Consider the following 22,264-nt stretch of genomic DNA (forward strand, 5'->3'; position numbering starts at 1 on the left):
GGAGCTTGCAGTGAGCTGAGATCCGGCCACTGCACTCCAGCCTGGGCGACAGAGCTAGACTCCGAAAAAAAAAAAAAAAAAAAAAAAGAAGTACCAGGAAATAAAAAGCAGAGGAACAACTGACCACTGGAAGAGAAAACCACTAGCCAGACACATTGTCATATGACAAAAGAAAGAGGGAAATGACTTTCATTGAAATTGGAGTAAATTGCTTCTCGACTTTTTGGCTAAGATCAAGTGAAATTGGAGTAACACGACTAGGGAATTATACCTGGCCAGAGTATGACCAAGCATGAAGTTTGCACATATGAGGTCCTAAATGTCTAGTAGGACATTTTAAGGTTGTATAAAACACGACGCAATTCTTTTGATTTAAGAGACAATTAACAACCTTGTGATAACCCCTGTAAACTACAGGATCCCCCAGTCTCTGTTACAACTGAAACAGCTCTACAGATGTGCCAACTTCCTGTTAGTGGGGTGGTGCTGCCCCCATTGAGAAACACTGAAAGAATTTTGTGACAGTAGAAAGACTGCAGACCACCAAAAGTGACCTGCCAAGGCTAAAATTCTTACAGATAAAACATGGGTAGGAAGGTTTCAAAAATATTTTATCTAGTAAGGTTCAGATTATTTTAGTCTTGGTTCATCATAGAACATAATTATTAAAACTCTAGATTTCTACTAGTTATAAAATGACTATATTTATAAAATATGTAGCCATATATATAATATGTAGCCATATATATATATGTATATATTTACCTGTGGCCCAGAGTGGAGGAATGTTTAATAAATAAATGTAATAAAAACTGGAAACAGGTAGTCCAATGAATAAAAATGCATCAGGCAGTAAGGAGCATGCAATTCCAAGTTTATTGGAAGAATACTACGTTAGACTAACCCAGACTTCTAAGGAGAAAAATATTACTCATTCATCCAGGTGAAAAAATATTTATGGAAAATCAACTTACATGGATTAGAATTAGAAAAGTAAACCAAGTTTGTCTTAATCATAAACTTAGGAAATGAGAGTTCGGATTTCTTCTTGGACAATTGGATCCAGAGCAGATTGGAATGTGATTTGTATCACAAACCATGGAGGGTTTGCACTGAGTTGGGTGGCTTTCTCTCACCTCAAACACTAGGTTTCCCCCAATAAAAAACTTGAAAAATTGATTAACATTAAATGCCTATTTCCTATGATTATTGTGGTGGTTAAAAACAAAAGTTGTTTTGAATTGCTCAGCCCAGTGCCTGGCATATTGTAAAACCTTAACAAATGGTATCAAATAGAAGGTTGGAAGTGTGGGGAAGGAGAGAAAGATAGTGAGAGAGAGAGAGAGAAGGATGAGAACAGAGAGAAATGAAAATCAATAAAAAAGAAAACAGGAGGAGAAGAAGACAGTGCAAAAGAAAAATCGCAGTGCCTACGTCTCATTTATAGCACAGCATGTTGTGCAACAAATATTAATTTTATAGACTTGATTATAGTCTTATATAGACTTTTGGAAACCAAATAAAGGCAAAATTTTCCTTATGATGAGTCATGGTTCTTAGTTCAGATGATTATTTGTCCTTAATGATAACACTTATACCTGGAATATTTAAAATTATAATTATAATTGGGTCTCAAGCATAATTTATAAGGTATTTTCCAGGACAAACATGTAAGTGAATTATGATGTATTCTTTATTCTCACTGTCATGCCAGCATGAAACATATATTCTGAAGCCTTTCTCTTTCATCTGAGGAAAGTATGACTATAGAGTTAATTCAATAGACTTAGACATGTTCTATATGTATAGATGCAAGTACGGTCATGAATGTAATTTTTGTGTGTGTGTGTGTGTTTGTGTGTGTAAGGACAGAAATATTTTAAAGGTGAACAGTACAGAGTATTATAAGCAGAAAACTTGCAATGAATTAAAGAAATGTTTTACCTCACTTAATTTCCATTACCCGTAATATTTTACTAACTAGCTCTTAATAAGATCGTATGGTTTGATTAAAATAGCTGAGATGTTTTTAACTAATAAAATGCAAAAATAACAATTTAATGAGGTTGTTATATGCTTTTTAAAATGAGTTGCTCCATAAAAGATATTTACTGGCAATTTATCAATTACAATTTTAACATATAATTGGGCTCAAGAAAGTTAATTGGCAAGTTTAGTTTACAGTACAATAGTACCATTGCCAGAAATAGTAGTAGGCACTCATTTTCTTGTTTAGGATAGGAACTGCAGGAAAGCTTAGTGCTTAGGGTTATCGTTAGGAAAACTTTTCCTTCATGTTTTTTTGTTACATTTTACACTGTTGATGGACATGTGCTTAGGGTAACAAAATACTCACCAAATAAGCATGTTCATGCTGTGTCACAGTGAGACACTGGCAAGAAAGGTTTACATGGTAGACTGCAATGGTGATAGACAATGGAAGAGAAATAATAAGCTTGATGATAAAACAAAGTTATTTCAGTGGAAATGAAAATATGTTTCTCTCTCTTTCTCCTGAGCTTTATTTTGGATCACCAAACACAATGACAGGGTAGACATAACGTTCTTTTGCATGGCTCTGAATTTAGTTAGGAAAGTTAACTGTTTTAAAGTACTGTGTATTTCGAGTGGCTACAGGATGCAACTCCCAAGACATACTTTGAAGTCAGTGAGTGGAATTCTGTCAGCTTATTTTACACGAGTCCTGAATCTCTAAAATTAACTGTATAAAATATCTGTGGTCCATTGGGCTTCATGTTAACATTCCGGAATTCATTTCATTCCCGGTAACATAGAAGTGTTCTCAGTAAAGGTTTGGACTGACCCCATTATTGTATACTTGCCGTGAATTTTGTGTCTTTCTCAATAAAGCCAGAATATTTGATTATATGACTTGAGCTGTTCTATACACTGCTTTTCATCAAAGAACAAATGTTGAAAGCTCATTCTTGTACTGCAGAGCTGATATTTCCTCTGTATACAAAATTCTTTGCACCCAGCACTTTGGGAGGCCGAGACGGGCGGATCACGAGGTCAGGAGATCGAGACCATCCTGGCTAACACGGTGAAACCCCGTCTCTACTAAAAATACAAAAAATACAAAAACTAGCTGGGCGAGGTGGCGGGCGTCTGTAGTCCCAGCTACTCCGGAGGCTGAGGCAGGAGAATGGCGTAAACCCGGGAGGCGGAGCTTGCAGTGAGCTGAGATCCGGCCACTGCACTCCAGTCCGGGCAACAGAGCGAGACTCCGCCTCAAAAAAAAAAAAAAAAAAAGTGAAGGCAAGAGTTTTCCTACATGATATACTTCATTTTTGGCTTCATATTCATTGAAAGCATAGTTATTTGTTCCATATATCTTTGCTTGTAAATAGAGAAAGTTTGCTAGAACATGTAATTGAGACTTTAAGCTTTTGTGAGATATTAATATGACATTGAGAAAATTTTAATCAATAGTTTATGTGTGAATTATAGGGAAACACATTTTTAGTGTTTCTCCAACCTCAGCAATATCCAGTATTTGAGCCTAGTATAAAGCACTCCATGTTAAACTAGCAGTACATTGTATTGATTGCACTTCTTAGTTTGAAACAGTAATTTAATCAAGCAAATTTTTTTAAAAGATGTGGAATGGTTTGCAGTAGAGAAGAATATGCTGATGAACCAAGTTCAGAAAGCCAGTACAAGGCGGTTCCAGAGATCAAGGTTGCTGGAACTGATACTCTTTTCAAGATTTGAATGCTGGCATGAATAAATGCCAATGGATTCAGACACAAATCCCCAGGACATAGGCCATATGCCTATCTGTTTGTCAGGAGGTTATGGAGCATGTTGATTGATAGCCCTATTAAGGCTACTTATAGTGGATCATTAGTGGTTATTCACCATACCGAAAAGGAATGTTCTCAGAGACCGGTAAAAGAAAAGATATCTACAGTAAGAATAAAATTTGTTTGACTGCTACAGGTAGATACATACTTCTAAAAAAGCCTAAGATCACTGTTCTTAGAAGTTTTGATCTGTCTTGAAGAAGCAGCCAATGGATAAAATTTAATCTCTCTGTAAATGATATATATTAATATGAGGTCTCTACCTAGGATAGTACGAAATGTCTTTTAATGTAATAAAATTTTAAAACTTACTGTGGATTTCTTTAAAAAAAAAAATCTGGAAGTCTTGCTTGAATTCATATACATGGAAGCGAATAGTTCCTGTGTTATAAACATGAATATGAATAAGCTAGATAGGAACAAGATGGTTCTAAGCAATCTGTATGAAGAGATACTTTTGGACAATGTCATAAATATTATGAAAATTCACGAGTAGATAAATGTAGAGCTACAGAAAAAAAAAATGTCAATTTTATCTGTGCTTGTTTCTATCCTTCTTATGAATTCCAGGTACTGTTAGCAATGTATACTTCTTTGAGGAGCAGAAATACCAGTTGTTCTCACTATAATATAATTTATTTCTAGACTAGATATATTCTTCCCAATCAATAATAAACTTTTAAAACAAAGCAATATAAAATGGTTCATACATAGATAGAACTTGCTATCTTTGGGAATTTCATCAGAATAGTTCAATCTGAATAATCTTATAGATCTAGAATAGGCTTTGATGAAAATCTCATATTTTGTGACATCAAAAACACCTATTATTCCTCCTCCACATCTAGCACAGATGAATTTAGACATGCATTGATAACGCCCCTATTGCTAATTAAAATTAAATTTGAATAAGATAACTACTGTCACATTTCTTATATTTTCACTCCTTTAGTAAAATTTAAATTTGGCTACTTTTCTTCTTGATTTTCTAGGGATCCTTACAATGCAATTGAAGCCATAGACCCAGAGAAACTGAATGTCTTTCGGACAGTCAGAGAGATAACAGGTAATTTTAAAAACTGCAACTGTTGTGCTATGGACAACGTAATAAAAAAAAAAAAAAAAAACCATGAGATTGGCTGGGCACAGTGGCTCACACCTGTAATCCCAGCACTTTGAGAAGTCAAGGTGGGTGGATCATGAGATCAGGAGATTGAGACCATCCTGGCCAACATGGTGAAACCCTGTCTCTACTAAAAATACAAAAATTAGCTAGGTGTGATGGTGCATGCCTATAATCCCAGCCACTCAGGAGGCTGAGGCAGGAGAATTGCTTGAACCCAGGAGGTGGAGATTGCAGTGAGCCAAGATCACACCGCTGCACTCCACCCTGGCAATAGAGTGAGACTCCATCTCAAAATAACAACAAAAAAGAAAACAAAAAGAAAGTTTCATAAGATTGGAATCAGCAACTAATTTTCAAAGCAGATTTTAGTTTGTAAAAACTCATATTATTTTTAAAGATGGTATTAGCTTTTATGCATATTTTGAAAGCCCATGGAATTACAAAATGAATATCTTTGAAAGTCTGACATTACAACTTTTGCAAGTGTCAACTGATCTTTGAACCCATGTTTTTCTGTTTACTTTTTCAAAAGAAGTACTCTTGAACATGGATAACATGTAGCATTTATTTAGCACATATATATTAAGCCTGTAATGTGTTCAACATTGTCTTAGTAGGTAATATGGGGCCCATAGATATGAATCAGACATGGGCTTACCGTAAAATAATGCAAAATCTAATGAGAAAGGTTAGATATGTATATAAATGTCTTAGAATACAAGGGTGACACTGATATCGTAAGCATACAGATGAAGAGGTAAAAGATTTCAGAGAAATTGAAACTATATTTTTCTCTTTATCTAGTTAGACTACATTCTTGCATTTGTAAGAATAAATCAAATTGAGTCATTGAAACCTTTCAACACATACAGTTTTATTGGGTAAGAGACTCAATCTTGGAAGAATACATACGTAATAGAGTGTTTCAAAAATAGAAATGTTCACTACCCCTTTCTCACTTCCCACCTTTCAACATGTTTTCACCGTATTTCAAGAAAAATCAGCACTAATACTAAGACAATGATATTCTGATTTATTTTTACTACTCTTCACTTGTAGGTTTCCTGAACATACAGTCATGGCCGCCAAACATGACTGATTTCAGTGTTTTTTCTAACCTAGTGACCATTGGTGGAAGAGTACTCTATAGGTAAGTGGATATGTTTAAAATTGCAGGTCTTACAGATTTCAAGAGGAGCATCATCTGGGCATTAAGTCAAAACCATCACTCTTATTGATTTACTGATTCTGGGGGGAATTCATGCTTCCATCCTTATTTCCAAAGATAAGCTCATTGAGAATACCTCCGATGATGGTATGAAGTATTACAGAATATATAGTTTGATTTTTCAATTGTCTGTCACTCAAAATAATATTAGTATTTTGCAAGTATGGGGTGCAAGATATGAACAATTAATGAAACTTTCTTTTTTTATCAGATGTTATCATAATTAAAAGATAAGAGTTGTGTGACTTGGTAATGGCTCGGGTGTATAGGATACAAATGCTGTTGTGCCAGGAGGTTCTGTTCTTGTCTCTGGTGCTATAATTTGAACTACACATCACAGGGCTGATGTTTTAGGAACTGGTCCACCATTCTACATGTACTGCTGCTTAATAAATGGACAAGAAAATTCAGGTTTAGAAGGACATTGATAAAATTATAATGTCAATAATTTAAATTCACATTATAAGAGTAAATAACAGGTTTCTTCAATGTCATCCGTATGATGTTCTTATTTATGAGCAATTAAAAGTCAATTTACATAAGAATTTTTTTAATTTGTCTACTTAAGTTCAAAATGTCTCCAGAATTAATATCATCATTGATTTTATAATAATGTTTTATAAAAAGTACATTGAATTTCACTATTAAAATTTAAAAGTTATATTTATAAGGGGTTTTAAAAATGTAAAGGAGAAAGGAGCTTAATAAAAAAGGATAGTCGAGAGATACAACCTATTAGAGTTCTATATGTAAACAACTTTTACTATCCATTGAATAAACATTATAAGCTAATCGAGACATTGTGCTAACGTTGTACTCAACACCTCAAGATAGTTATGATGGGGACAAAATTTGAGAGAAAGAGTTACGTCTTAGTCTTTATCATTGAGCATACACACACACAAACACACACACACATATTCTGACAACCATGGAAAATAATTATAAATATTAATGGCAAAGAATATTTAAAACTAAAAATAAAAGTGGAAAGCATTGATCTCCAAAATGTAAAATAATATTCGTTAACTGATTGAAATATGGGAAGCATGTTTATGCTTTAGAGAATGGAAAAGTAAATAAGTAAAAAAAGTAAAAAAGTAATTAATTACAATAATGTGGACTATATTAAAATAAAAGTAGTTTCCTTGATTTTTCAATCGTCTGTCACTCAAAGTAATGTTAGTATTTTCCAAGTATGGAGTGCATGATGTGAGCAATTCTAAACAGCGTAGTTGTTATTGAACTTTTAGAGATCTTTTTCCCAGATACCCAAGGCATCTGAGTTTGTTTTCTTTTTCTAATTTTAGTTTAGTTTTATTCTTTACTTTTTACCATCTCCTAACCTTACTTACACATGCCTCAATTATTACAGTTCTGGTGTCTGAGGTATAAATTAAAGCTAAATACCTATAATCATTTTCTGAAATTATTTAGACATACTCTGAAAGTATGTCTATATGTCTAAATCTATTACATAAAGAGGAATTAATGTCTTACTTTGAGTAGATGAACGATTGTTTTATAAACACTTCTCTAGTGTTAATACAGGATTTCATCATTGAACAACGTAAAGTTAAGGCTTGGGGTGGGAAGATAGTGAGCAGATATTTCAGTGGTAAATATACACACAGAAATAGAGATACACTGCCAGTACGCATAACCGTAAGCAATGGAAATTTTACTTTGGGAGGTCAAATTATTACTTTAAAAACTGTATATAGCATGTAAAAACAAATATCATTCAAAACACAGATTTACTGATTCATTCTCTATTTATACTCCATTAATATTCTTTTAAAAATAAAATGTGACGGCCTTATTTTACTCCACAATGTGTCTCATGGTTCCATTTTCTCCCTTCCCCCTCCTTAGTGGCCTCTCCTTGCTTATCCTCAAGCAACAGGGCATCACCTCTCTACAGTTCCAGTCCCTGAAGGAAATCAGCGCAGGAAACATCTATATCACTGACAACAGCAACTTGTGTTATTATCATACCATTAACTGGACAACACTCTTCAGCACAATCAACCAAAGAATAGTAATCCGGGACAATAGAAAAGCTGAAAACTGTAGTAAGTACATTACTCAGACATTTAAAACATAGAGACTTAAATTTTTTCCCATTCTTCTTTGGACCAAAACATTAAAAATAACATCAGGTCAGAATTGTTGCTTTGTTATCCCAACCCTTAAAAAGGAAGGTAGTTATTACAATTACCAATATGATATGAAATAATCAGAATAAGTGACTTTCTACAACATATGGCATATTTGTAAGATGTCTTACCTAATCTTAAGAACCCTCCTGTGGAGATTTGAATTCAGTATGTCTAAATGGAACCTGGGTATTTAAATTATTGGCATCCCAGGTAATTTCAAAGATCCAGTCAATTTGTGGAGATCCACCCTATTGAATTCTCTGTTTTGTTTGGTTTCAGTGATTTTCATAACAGAATAACAGAGTTTTGCCATTTAGAGATGGTAAGAAAAATGAAGTTGTATTTTTCTAACGTGTAAAAACTACTATTCAAGAAGTATATTGTTCAAGATGTTTTGTTGTTCAGAAAGAAAGTTTACTTTATTAATGCATTTATGTAGACATGTATTTATCATTTTTTCATCTGTTTTGCTACTTATTGATTCATTTAATAATTTCTCATTTACTCTGAAGCAAATAATGCTTTTGTAGGCACATGACTATGCCATTCCTATCTAATGCACTGATATTCCAATGATTTATGCTTAGTTCTTCCCTGTTTTTCTACTGAATACTACTCTTTCCTACATCCTATGAGTGCCACTATTATGAGTACAATCATCTGACTTATTATGGTAAATACTGAATAAAATGACTCCGAACTCAAATGATCTGTTTGCAAATGAATATTCTTGTTGTGGGCACAAAATCAATCTGTTCTAAAAGGCAGAACCCTAGAAAATTCTGCTCTCAGAGTATTTTCTTACTTCTTTGATCTCTCCATTAAAGGAATCATAAGGGTATACATGAATAATGATTGAGTTTGTGTGTGTATGTGTGTGTGTGTGTGTGAATAAATAGAAGACTTTTTTAAAAGTTATAAACTCTTAAGAGGCCAACATAATTTGTTTATTTTCAGTGAATTAATTGATTTATTAAGATCCCATCTTGTTCCAGAAATAATTTAAGGCAGCTCAGTCTACCAATCTTCATAAAATATAATTTATGATTAATTCTCTTATATTTTAGTTCTTTTTGATCCTTAAAAATATTTCTAAATGAAGGAGATCTATCCCAACATGAGGTTCCTGCTAAAAGTGAACTTAAGTTCTTACTCATTCTTCTGTTCCACATAGAATCACAAAATATAAAATCTAATTGTGTATCAAAATATGCATGTTATATTGAATGATATTCATTATTTCATTTGGCCTATGTTATATCCTTGGTTTTACACATTACTGATTTCTAAAAGAAAATTTGCTTTGCTTTTTCCCTAATGCTTAAGCTTCTTATCCCACATCACAATATGTGTGTGTATATGCCCCAAAGTAGGTGATTCATGTCAATAAGATAGAATCTTCTTCAATACCAATGGATGAATGTTTCCCTAAATTAGGGTTATACTCTTGTTTCCTTCGACATCCTTAAAAAAATTAGTACCACTACCTTTCAAAAATTTAACTATGAATTCAAAATAATGTAAAGAAATATATAAAATAATCAGAAAAAAACATTCTTCCTCTTTGATGCACTTAATCACTTTACAAATCCTACAAAAATTCATATTTCATATAACTTTCTATACTCGAAAAGCAAATAGGAAGAAGAAAATGCAAAAAATAAATGTAGGGAAACAAGATGAGAAAAAGGGATATTTCAGTAAATTATATAATGTTATTTCACACCTCTTTAAAATTTCTAGACATTTCAAATGACTAAAAGGGAGTGAATGATAATAATAATGATAATAACTAAAATATAAAATGCATTTAAACTTTCAGTGTTATGCTTCTTGGATTGAGGTTGACTACTTTTCTGACCATAGACATATTTTTTTTTTTTGTTCCGTGCACAAGAATTGACTTTGCAGTTTGGGGAAAAAAAATGAAGCAGTTAGGAGAAACATAGTTTTGTGGTGCTATAGTATCAAGCATATCATTTTTCATTTTTAACATATTAGAATAAATATATTTTGCATGGAATTCATTTATCAGAATTTGGACTTCAGACTCACAGCACACTGGATCCATAACAATTCCATATGCCTCCATTTTCAGAAATATAATTACCCTGTAAACTTGACCTCAGAGATGCTGCTGATGTTTACGATCCCCAGTACTGTTTGTAAATGGGAATGTCTAAATGCTTGCTTCATTGTAAATGCACTGTAAATGTTTCCTTTTGGGATATTCCATCCTGGTATATCATACACACACAAGATGTACATGAGCATACACACATGTTCACTACAACACCTAAACATATATGAATATACAGCGTGAATGTCTGTATGCAGTTCCATATACAACACACATGCATATACACACACCTAGAAAACATATCCATGCATACACACCCTTACATGCCCACTTACATTTACGCACAGTTACCGTGAAATACTCTGATCTAAATCTAAGAGTTGGCTTATGAACTTAATGAAAAGTAGTCAACCTCAATCCAAGAAGCATAACACTGAAAGTTTAAATGCATTTTATATTTTAGTTATTATCATTATTATTATCATTCACTCCCTTTTAGTCATTTGAAATGTCTAGAAATTTTAAAGAGGTGTGAAATAACATTATATAATTTACTGAAATATCCCTTTTTCTCATCTTGTTTCCCTACATTTATTTTTTGCATTTTCTTCTTCCTATTTGCTTTTCGAGTATAGAAAGTTATATGAAATATGAATTTTTGTAGGATTTGTAAAGTGATTAAGTGCATCAAAGAGGAAGAATGTTTTTTTCTGATTATTTTATATATTTCTTTACATTATTTTGAATTCATAGTTAAATTTTTGAAAGGTAGTGGTACTAATTTTTTTAAGGATGTCGAAGGAAACAAGAGTATAACCCTAATTTAGGGAAACATTCATCCATTGGTATTGAAGAAGATTCTATCTTATTGACATGAATCACCTACTTTGGGGCATATACACACACATATTGTGATGTGGGATAAGAAGCTTAAGCATTAGGGAAAAAGCAAAGCAAATTTTCTTTTAGAAATCAGTAATGTGTAAAACCAAGGATATAACATAGGCCAAATGAAATAATGAATATCATTCAATATAACATGCATATTTTGATATATATTTTCATATATAAATGGGATCATACCATTTCTATTTAAATACCATTCAGTCATCTATGTCTTGTACTTAATATAGTATAAGCATCAGTATAAGCATCTCACATTCAATAGATAGAGCTCTTCCTTATTCCTTTTTTTTTTGAGATGGATTCTCACTCTTGTTGCCCAGGCTGGAGTGCAATGGCACGATCTTGGCCCACCACAACCTTTGCCTCCCGGGTTCAAGCGATTCTCCTGCCTCAGCCTCCTAAGTAACTGAGATTACAGGCATGCAACACCACACCTGGCTAATTTTGTATTTTTAGTAGAGATGGGGTTTCTTCATGTTGGTTAGGCTGGTCTCGAACTCCTGACCTCAGTTGGTCCACCCACCTCGGCCTCCCAAAGTGCTGGGATTACAGGCGTGAGCCACCATGCCTGGCCTTCCTCATTCCTTTTTAAAGCTATTTATAGAAGTATTCTGGACCAGTACCATATTAATTGTATTTTAGGTTATTTTCCATTTTTATATTATCACTACTGCCATGATGTGTATCTACTTTATGAAACATTTTGTAGTGTACAATTATTTCCTGTGGCTAAAACCTTAGATGTGGAATTTCTCTGTAAATGAGGCTACATAAAACTTTTCTCACTAATTTCTCTGTCATCTTCCGAAAATACTAAATCAATTAACCTTGTTGCAAACACTGTGTGATAGTAATATTTTCCGTCACTCTAAATCACTGGATATTATCTATGGTTTTCAATTTCAGTGATCTAAAAGAAGAAAAGAAGTATTTTATATTTACATGATTAATTCATCTTTTTTTATCTTGTAAATTGCTTTATATGTGAACTTTGTTCATTTTTAATTTGGGAGTTGTTCTTTTTCTCCTAAATTTGAAAGAACTATTTACAAATTAAATTCATTAAATTTTGTTCCTTAAATGTGTTGGGAATAAGTTCCTCTCTTACTGGTAATTTGAATAATTTGTCTCTTGATAATCCAATGTTTATCAAGCCATATTTTTATATAGTTAAGTGGTTAGATTGCTCTTTTCCTTTTGTTTGATCTTGTATTTTTAGATAATTCTTTTCATCTAGTACTTTAAAAACAATATTGAAATTTTTAACACATCTTGTCGTTTTGGTGTAGAATTTTTGAAAAATTCCTGATTGCGATGTGGATCCAAAATAATTTATTAAACAACCCATCTCTCCTTATTGACTTCAGCTAATCAGCTAACAAATCAGCTAAAAGGTGCCAGACTCTATCTCTCAACCGAGCTATATTGTTTAATTTAGTTATTACAATCACCCTGTAAAGTATAATCATCTGCATTTGCAGATGAGTATACATTTATTTAAAAAGTTAAATAATGTTTCCAGTTTTGGCACTACTAAAATCCTATTAAGGACTTCAATCCAATGCCTGTCTGACTTCAAAGTCTAGGCTCTTCATTTCACCGTGATTCCTCTCAAAATAAAGAAAATGTTGGCTGGGCGTGGTGTCTCATGCCTGTAATCCCAGCACTTTGGGAGGCAGAGGTGGGCAGATCACCTGAGGTCAGAAGTTTGAGACCAGCCTGGCCAATATGGTGAAACCCCATCTCTACTAAAAATACAAAAATTAGCCAGGTGTGGTGGTGCACACCTGTAATCCCACCTACTCGGGAGGCTGAGGCAGGAGAACCACTTGAATCCAGGAGGTGGAGGTTGTGGTGAGCCAAGATCACGCCATTGCACTTCAGCCTGGGCAGCAAAGTGAGGAAAGAAAGAAAGAGAGAAAAGAAGGAGAGAGGAAGGAAGGAAGGAAGGAAGGAAAGAAAAGGAAGAAAAGGAAGGAAGAAAGGAGAAAGAAAGAGAGAGACAAAGAAACAAAGAAAGAGCAAGAGTGAGCTATACATGTGTTAGCTATTATTACTACTAAAAATGTTATGTTTCTATTAAAAATAGTTTATATATTAGACATTCACATATACATATATTATATAATGTGAAGATACAATATTTAATTTTACTTTACAAAAAATGCCTTCTTGAACATAAAAAAGGAAAGATAAATATCAAGAGCTTTCTTTTTTACGCACAAGAAAAATTTACCTTATTAAAGTGATTAATTAAAAATTTGCAAGATCAACCATTGGGAGATATGGAGGGAATAAGATTAGTTATTATGCTATTAACAGGAGGCTAGACATTGAAGAATTTAGAAATGATCTCAAAATAATAAGCAGATAAAAAGTATATGTTTTAGAATCCCTTGAAATATATTTATTTTTCTTTTTCTCTTCTAAATTAAAACATTTTACAATTGGCTTTATGATAAGTAACAGACTTTCTAAAATTCAAAAAAAATCAAGTTTAAATTAATGGCTCAGGGCAAAAATATTTGGTGATGGGGAATATATTTTTTGTCACAAATAAGCTAAAAAGGATACACATTTTTATATTTATTTGTGGTTTTTATGTTTCTGAAATTTGACAGTAGAAAAATCCACCCCATTTTACATGAATCTAGAAAAAGGTAATTTTAGAGCTATAGTTAATTGCTAATAACTGAACTCTCTGGATGACAACATCATCCAGTTTTATAATGAGTCACTGAATGTCCAGAATTGAAGCAGGTCGAAGAGTTAATAAGTAGGGAATAGAAGGCACCTCACACAGTGAAGAATAAAACAGTGTTTGCTTAATATATTGTTTTATTTGTTTTTCTCTCGTAACTGTGATAAAAACCGCAAAATACAGAAGCAAGCATTTTACTTACTATAACATCATAAGAAATGTTGGATTTCTATAAAATAAACAGACTTTATATCATCGTCATTTCTAATATGTTGTATATTACAGAAAATGAATTTTGATTACAAATTAAGATTTACCTTATTTTAAGAAAATATTACTAAGGTAAGGCAGATGTTCTTACTTTCTCCTGCTCCCATACTTTCACCTTTAATTTGTGCACTCCTAACCCATCCCATGCTATCTTGAGTAAATGTGCTTTTACAAACAAAATGCAGCCTACTAAGTTAAAGGAATTATTCTTTGGGCCTGGTAGCCTGGGAAATTAATGAACTCTGTGACACATTTCATTAAACCATAGCTTGATATGAACCATAAAGTGTGTAACTTTGAATATAGTGAAGTCACTCTTCTTCTGAGTAATCAGAAAATAGAAAATCTTAATTATACTTCTAAGATTTTTCCTTTCAAAATTACTGAAGTAATACATCAATACACTGTTCTTTGTTAAAAAAAAAAAAAAAGCATTCAAGTAAGATTTTGTTATTGTATTTGAAACAGCACACTAATTACTAACAGTGCTACAAAATGTTCTCTATGTTCTTATCAAAAGGATAATAAGTAGTTACTCTTGCCAATTAGCTACAGAAATGATATCCCTTCTATTTTGTAATCTAGAAATTCTGAGAGAATGATCTCTCAACAATAAAAGCCAGGATTACTGCAGGCTCCAGTTTTTATTACAAACGGTGGGTGATATTTTAACTTCACTTGCCTCTTCATCAATGGTTGCAAAATTTTAAAGTAAAACCTATAATCATTAAAAATGCAAAAGCTAGGCCGGGCATGGTGGCTCAAGCCTGTAATCCCAGCACTTTGGGAGGCCGAGACGGGCGGATCACGAGGGCAGGAGATCGAGACCATCCTGGCGAACACGGTGAAACCCCGTCTCTACTGAAAAAAAAATACAAACCAGGCGAGGTGGCGGGTGCCTGTAGTCCCAGCTCCTCGGGAGGGTGAGGCAGGAGAATGGCGTAAACCCGGGAGGCGGAGCTTGCAGTGAGCTGAGATCCGGCCACTGCACTCCAGCCCGGGCGACAGAGCGAGACTCTGCCTCAAAAAAAAAAAAAAGCAAAAGCTAGTCTCCAGAGATTCTTATTTAGACACTGTTGTGAGTTGTATTGTGTCCCCTCCAGAAGATGCTCAAGTCTTGACCCCTGGTATCTATGAATGTGACTATATGTGGAAATAGGGTATTTGCACATGTAGTTAAAAGGAAAGTTAAGATGAGCTTATACTGGAGCAGGGTAGGTCCTTCATCAAATGACTAGTGTACTTATAAGAAGAAGAGACGAGACACACAGATGGACACACACAAATGAGAACACCATGTGAAGACATACACCCACTCAGAGGAAAGACAGCTGTGTGACAGCAGAAGCGACTATTGGAATGATATAGCAGCGAGCCCAGAACACCAAGGATTGCTGGCAACTGCCAAAAGCTAGGGGAGGGCCATAGAACATTCTCCGTCTGAGGCCCCAAGAAGAAACTAGCCTGTGAACACCTGGATTTTGGACTTCTGACGTCTAGAACTGTGAGAGAATAAATTTCTGTTGTTTTAAGAAGCCTAGTTCATGGCAGTTTGTTACACTATTTCTATGAAACTAACACAGACAGTGTGATGGGAAACCTGGGATTCTGCATTTTTAATACAAAGCAGATCATTCTGAGACAGGTGCCTGTAGAAAATCCTTGGGAAACTCTACTCTGTCACACCCCATATTATTCCCCCATCGTTCTATAGTCAAAAATATATTCAAGGACACATGATCATAACAATTCATTTTTTCTTCTGAAGCTGTGTTCCCTTGTAGGAAAATTCATAATTGAATAGCTTAAAACCAGATATTTAATAATAGGTTTGGGAGACAAAGATAAAGAGCTAACTTTAAAAAGTATTCTGTAAATAGTGGGATTTGTTTTACATTTACTAATGATAACATATTCAATAAATAAGGGGAGCATTTAATTATAGTTTATACAGTAATTGGGTAATTATGGTATAATAAGTATTGTACTATCAGATTTTATTTACTTTAGACTTTCAACAAAATACTTTTGAATTCATTTTACGTTTTTACACTTACATCTATTCTGACAGATGTTTTATATTGTGCTCAGTTTTCTAATCAAACCTTAAGAATTTCTAACATTTTATTTCTGCTGTCACTACTGCTTCTCACCTCCTCCTATCAGAATTTCCTGCTGTGGTCCCACTCATGTCAGAGATATACAGTAACTAGGATATATAAGAGTTAACAACAATTTGTGTAGCATCTATTTAACCTGGTCAACATGGGGAATGGGTATGTGTCTGCACTTCTCCATTGCTGCTTCCCCAACTTCTTTATTAACCCATTATAATTTTTTACAATGTCATATAATGTCATTCTACTTTACACATGTCTAACCTTGCCTGCACACAGAGCTTATTGCTGGGCAGTTTAGTGCTTACGAAAGACTGAATGATGGCCCCATGAGGATGACCGCATTCAAATCTTCAGAACCTATGAACGTTATCTTATGTGGTAAAAACGATTTAGCAGATGTTATGGATCTTAAAATAGAATGATTATCCTGAAGTTATTTGAGTGAGTTACAAATATAATCACATGTGTCTTTATAAGAGGAAGGTAGAGGGAGGTTTGACTACTGTAAAGGAAAAGGTGATATAACCACGGAAGCAAAGGTTGCAGCAATGTCACTTCAAGCTCACGCCAAAGGGGTCTTTAACAGCTAAAAGAGGCAAGAAACGAATTCTCTCCTGGAGACTTCAGAAGCAATCAGTCTTGCTAACACCTTGATTCTAGCCCCTTAAGAGTCATTTTGGACATCTGAACTCCAGAACTATGAGAGCTTAAATGTAGGTGGTTTTAAGCAATGAAGTCTGTAGTAATTTGTTACAGCATGAAAGGAAATTATTTCAGTATTCTTTTAGTGACATGAGCCCAACTCAAATTACTTTAGGCATAGAGAGACCATATTAACTCACAGAAATGAGAAGTCCAAGGAATATCTTTTCAAACACAATTGGATCCAGGGGTTCAAACAACATCACTAGGGCTCAATCCTCTATTTGCTTCACTCTGCTTTCCTCTTAGGCAAATTCTCATTCTTCACGAAAAATTACTGGTCCTGGCAGCCATGTGCTAAGAGCATTCACAGAGTTTATGAGTTTATGAACACAGATTAAAAAGCTCTACCTTCCCTCTCCAGTACAGGTTGACCCTATTTGGGTCATATGCCCATCTCTATTATCACTATTATCTCCTTGTCACCAACTATTCAAATATGCCTTCAAGTCAATCCCATCAAAGAAATTGAACTGACATTTTTTGAAATAGGAGGTCCTTTACTCTCCCGCTTAGAATCTTTCAACAGTTTCCAACAGCTCTTTGGACAAAACACAAAAATCCTGAAAATGGCCACTAGGTCTTGAACAATCTGTCCTATCTCCATCTTACCAGTTTACAGGGTACCACTTTCCCATATGCTGCCCATGTCAGTTTTCTGAGAGCACTAATCTGATTCCTTCCTTAGACTCTCTTGGCTGGAGTTACAATTGCCCATTTCCCCCACCCCTTTGCCTTAAGAATTTCTACTTACCCTTCGTATTTCAGCTTTAATGTCCCTTCTTTTGTGGGCTGACCTAATTCCATTTGCCCACTAAGTTAAGACAACTTCTATATTCTATGTTCTCTCAGTGCTCTGTTATATATATATATATATATATATATATATATATACACATGTATATACATGTACATACACACATATACATTTCTATGCATACATAAATTTATATGCAGTCTGTTTTTCTCATTAGCTGTAAACTCCAAGAGGTAACAAAATATGTACTCTATTTCATGTTTCAGTTATATCCTCAGCTCTTAGCAGAGCTTGCATAAAGTAGTTTCTCAATAAATATTTTTTAAAGTAAACACAGGGATATGCTTTTATGCCTTCACATTTCTCTTGAGTACATGTATTGAGCATTTACTTAATGTCTTAGACTCTGCATTAAAAATTCTACTAATTTGATGATCAATCTTCATCACAATCCTGAAAAGAAGATATTACTAGATATTACTATTCACTTTAAAGATAAGTAGCATGTAAGTAATTGCCCAAGGCTACATGGGTCATTACAGAGTAAGAGTTTAAGTCTATGTCTAATCACAAAACCTTAAATATAATGACTATTAAATGGTACTTTTCAGCTTCAAAAAAAGGAAGAACATTACCTGTCCAAATGCATTTCAATATTTTTGAAATAATCCATTTACTTTCACATACAACACTGGAGCAAAATCCATTGTTTTAAGCTTCCCTCTATTTTAGTTACAGCAGGTTCAGTGTTCTCGGTAAAGGTCAAAATGCTAAGCACATTATTATCTCTCCAAATTTTTAACAGACACTTGGAATTCAGATGAGATAAAGAAAAATCTATTTTGCAGCTTCCAGAAGAAACACGGAAGAAGTTAAAGGTTGCCTGATAACTACAATGCTAAAGTTTCTTTAGAGAGGTTTATAATGGCCTTTTGAACTGTAAGTCATTGAAGAGCCCTTCCACTCCTTCACTCATGACTATCACTGTGGGAAGTCAGAGGGCTGTTGAATTATTGGTGCTGATCGAAAATTTCTTTCTCTTAAGAATTTCAAAGAAGTAGTTTCCTTGGCCTTTTGTTCTATGCTGTATGGAGATACTTCCTTTGGTTTCACTCTGGAGAAAATGATCAACCTACCTTCATACCCTCATTTCCATCATCTATTGGTTTGGAAAGAATGAGAAGAAAATAGTTATGATGGTTTTCTGTTTATTATTGCTTTCTTCCAATACATATTGTTTCCCTGACCCAAAACTGCTCTGAACCTGGGCATATGATAAAGACCCAGGGAGGCGTTAGATAGCAGAAGAGAGGTAAGATTTTGAGTGAAGCTAAAGCTTCCTCTCCAATTAGTGTCAAAGCATATAACGAAAGATCAAAGCAGTCAGCCTTTACCCTTCCACATACTGTAAAGTTCTGTCACCTTTAGCAGAGGGAAGGGGAAGGGACAAGAGGGAGAAGATAGCAAATCTGAAAATAAATAATGTCATATGGTAAAATAAATGGGCCCAAAAGTTTATGGAATACCATAAAATAGACAGTGCCAAGGTCATATTTGTGACCTTGTCAATGTCCTCAAGAATGAAACTGAGTTAAGTGAGGACACTAACTTAAGACACCTACTATATTCTATATTTAGTTAGCACTGAATATATATTTGATTTATATTATATATAATGTATATTATATTATATATTACATTGATATATATTTATATATTGTATGTATAATGTGTATATATATATTTTATATAGATAGATAAAATTATCTGTAATTGAAGGTCTGAGATAGAACTTGATGAACAAAAAATATAAAAAAAGAAAACAAAAGTGATCAATACAGAGTGAGAGACTCATGACACCCTACAGTATAATTTTAACCATTCTCTACTTCTCTTTACTAGTTGTTCTCATAATACAACTTTCCCTCTTCAGGATTTCCTCTGAAGATCATGTTTATCCCATTAGAAAGAGTATGTAAACACTGTATATAACTATATATGTCAGAAAATGAGATACTTGATAACCTTTAAATGTCTAAATGGTTATGAGTATTGTAACTTAATATTCTTAAATGTAATTGATCTTTGCTACTTTTTAACTTTGTCTATTATATAGAATTAGACCATCCATTCATATTTAATCAGTTTGGTTAAACTATCTTTTTACTCTTTACATCTTTATAAATTAGTGGGAAGTCATTTATATTCTACTTTTTGGGAGGTGGTGATATAAGACCTATGTTAAGATTCTGTTTCTGGCTGGGTGCAATCATTTATGCCTGTAATCTCAGCACTTTAGTTTGAGACCAGGGTGGGCACCATGGTGAAACTTCATCTTTACAAAAAACAAACAAACAAACAAACAAAATTAGCCAGGTGTCATGGTGCATACCTTTAGTCCAAGCTACTTGGGAGGCTAAGGTGGAAGGATCACTTGAGTGCAGGAGGTCAAGGCTGCAGTGAGCCAATATCACACCGTTCACTCCAGCTAGGGCAACAGAGCAAAATTCTGTATCAAACAAACATAGATTCCATTTATGCTGACATTTCTTTTGTGGAATGAGAGAGACCTCTTTCTCTGTATTATGACTAAATCAGAAAGAAAGAAGCACTATTGCTATTGGTTCAAAATTAATGAAACAGATAAACTGTTGATAAGCCATTCCCAAGTAAAACATCAAATCATTCAACTTTTCAGGGGAAGAGAATGTAGATATGGTAAGAAGATAAAATATAGTCATAAAATACGATATTTCATTTTAATAAATCTTTAAGACATGGAGAAAACCACAATTAAGCAAAACCTGCGAACTATGAGTTACCTAAAATAATTTATAATATATTTAAGCATAGGGTCAACACTATCTATACAGGAAAGCATTCCATTTAGTCTTTGTTCTTTCAGATTCTCTTTAGAAATTCTCTTTATCTGTTATTTAAAATGATAACTATAAAGTTAATTAGTTAGAATAGAAGAATATGTAGTTTTCAATGAAGTTTAGTGGATGCTTAGCAGCTTTCTTGGAGCATTTGGGAGAAATTTTATGTGAAAACTTTTGTCTATAAACAAGAAACAGCAAGTCATCCCACTCTGCACTGTTGAAACTAAATATAAGATGTCCACTTCTGACCAAGATGAAATAACAAAAGGGAGGGATCAAATTTACCCTCCCTCATGAAACAATCAAAAAAAGGACAAAATAGATGAAACAACAAATTGCAAGAGACTGGAGAGCAGAACACAAGGGAAAGTGATTCCTGAGAGTGAGAAAATAAATGAGGTGAGCCTTATGACTGCTCTGGTTAACTGTCTTGAGAGAGATTTTAAGCCACACTATAGTGAGGAAGATCCCAGGCGGAGTCCCAAGAACTCCAAGTTGAGAAGACAGAGCTAGGAATCCAGGCAGAATAACGCAGCTAGAGTTCACAGACAATACCAGAGAGGAAAACAGCACGCAGAGACAACTGCACTGTAAGAAATATTAAAGGAAGCCCTTCGGACAGGAGGAAATACCAGATGGAAATGCGGATCTGTACATAGGCTGAGGAGCACCAGAAATGGTAACTACATGGATGAATATATACGACTTTCATCTTATTATTTAGTTGTCTTCAAATACAATGTCATGCTAAATCGAAAATAGTAACAATGTAATGTGGAGTGAATAACATGGGAAAGTAAGATGTGACAGTAGCTCAAAGGTAAGGAATAAGAAATAAAAGCATCCTATTTTAAGATCCTTAGAATAGATGTGAAGTGGCAGAGTATAACTTGAAAACAGTCTGCAATCAATTAAAGATGTTTACTGGGATTTTGCTTCTGGGAAGATGGAGGAAACATACTTTTACCTTTTCCTCCACTAAGTACAAATAAAAACCCTGGACATTATAAGACGACTCTGAAAGGTGGACAGAAGAGGCAGACAGGTGTGGGATCTTGGAACCCAAAGAACAATGCAGAGGTGAGTTCTCTTGAGTTTTTTTTTTTTTTTTTTTTTTTTGCTACATATATCCCAGATTTCGAGATGAAGAAACTGGCAACTCAAAAACCCCAACAGATGCAGATTTAAAAAACCCCAACAAAAGCCTGTTCTTTCTACCCAAAGAATCTGGAAAGGAGCAGATAGACAAGACAGAAATCTTTTAGATAATAACTGCTCTACTCCAGCCAAACACCACAGAAAAACAACAAAAAAACATACAATACTAAAAATAACAAACAAAAAAATAAACTTCATTCAAGCTCACAAAAGAGAGAAGAGTGTAGACTTCTACTCTCACCAGGCCAACCTCCCTTCCATGTGATGTCAGAGAAGGCAGGGTATGGAGTTCACATTTTCAACTCCACTGAGTGATAAATGCTAGGCAGTATTGGGCGGGTGGGT

The 22,264-nt window shown here is 34.1% G+C and overlaps 1 protein-coding gene across 1 annotated transcript in view; it reads left to right on the forward strand.

The window, feature by feature from the left end:
• ERBB4 (erb-b2 receptor tyrosine kinase 4) overlaps window positions 1–22,264 on the forward strand; it is a 1,169,376-nt gene that overhangs the window by 850,403 nt on the left and 296,709 nt on the right. Inside the window, exons 10-12 of the mRNA XM_011932361.1 lie at window positions 4,820–4,893; window positions 6,013–6,103; window positions 8,057–8,256. Of these exons, the coding sequence (XP_011787751.1) occupies window positions 4,820–4,893; window positions 6,013–6,103; window positions 8,057–8,256 (365 nt within the window). The remainder of the gene's footprint in view (window positions 1–4,819; window positions 4,894–6,012; window positions 6,104–8,056; window positions 8,257–22,264) is intronic.

The sequence above is a fragment of the Colobus angolensis genome, unplaced genomic scaffold (assembly GCF_000951035.1).
Source record: "Colobus angolensis palliatus isolate OR3802 unplaced genomic scaffold, Cang.pa_1.0 Scaffold95, whole genome shotgun sequence".
In the NCBI taxonomy this organism is placed as follows: domain Eukaryota; kingdom Metazoa; phylum Chordata; class Mammalia; order Primates; family Cercopithecidae; genus Colobus; species Colobus angolensis.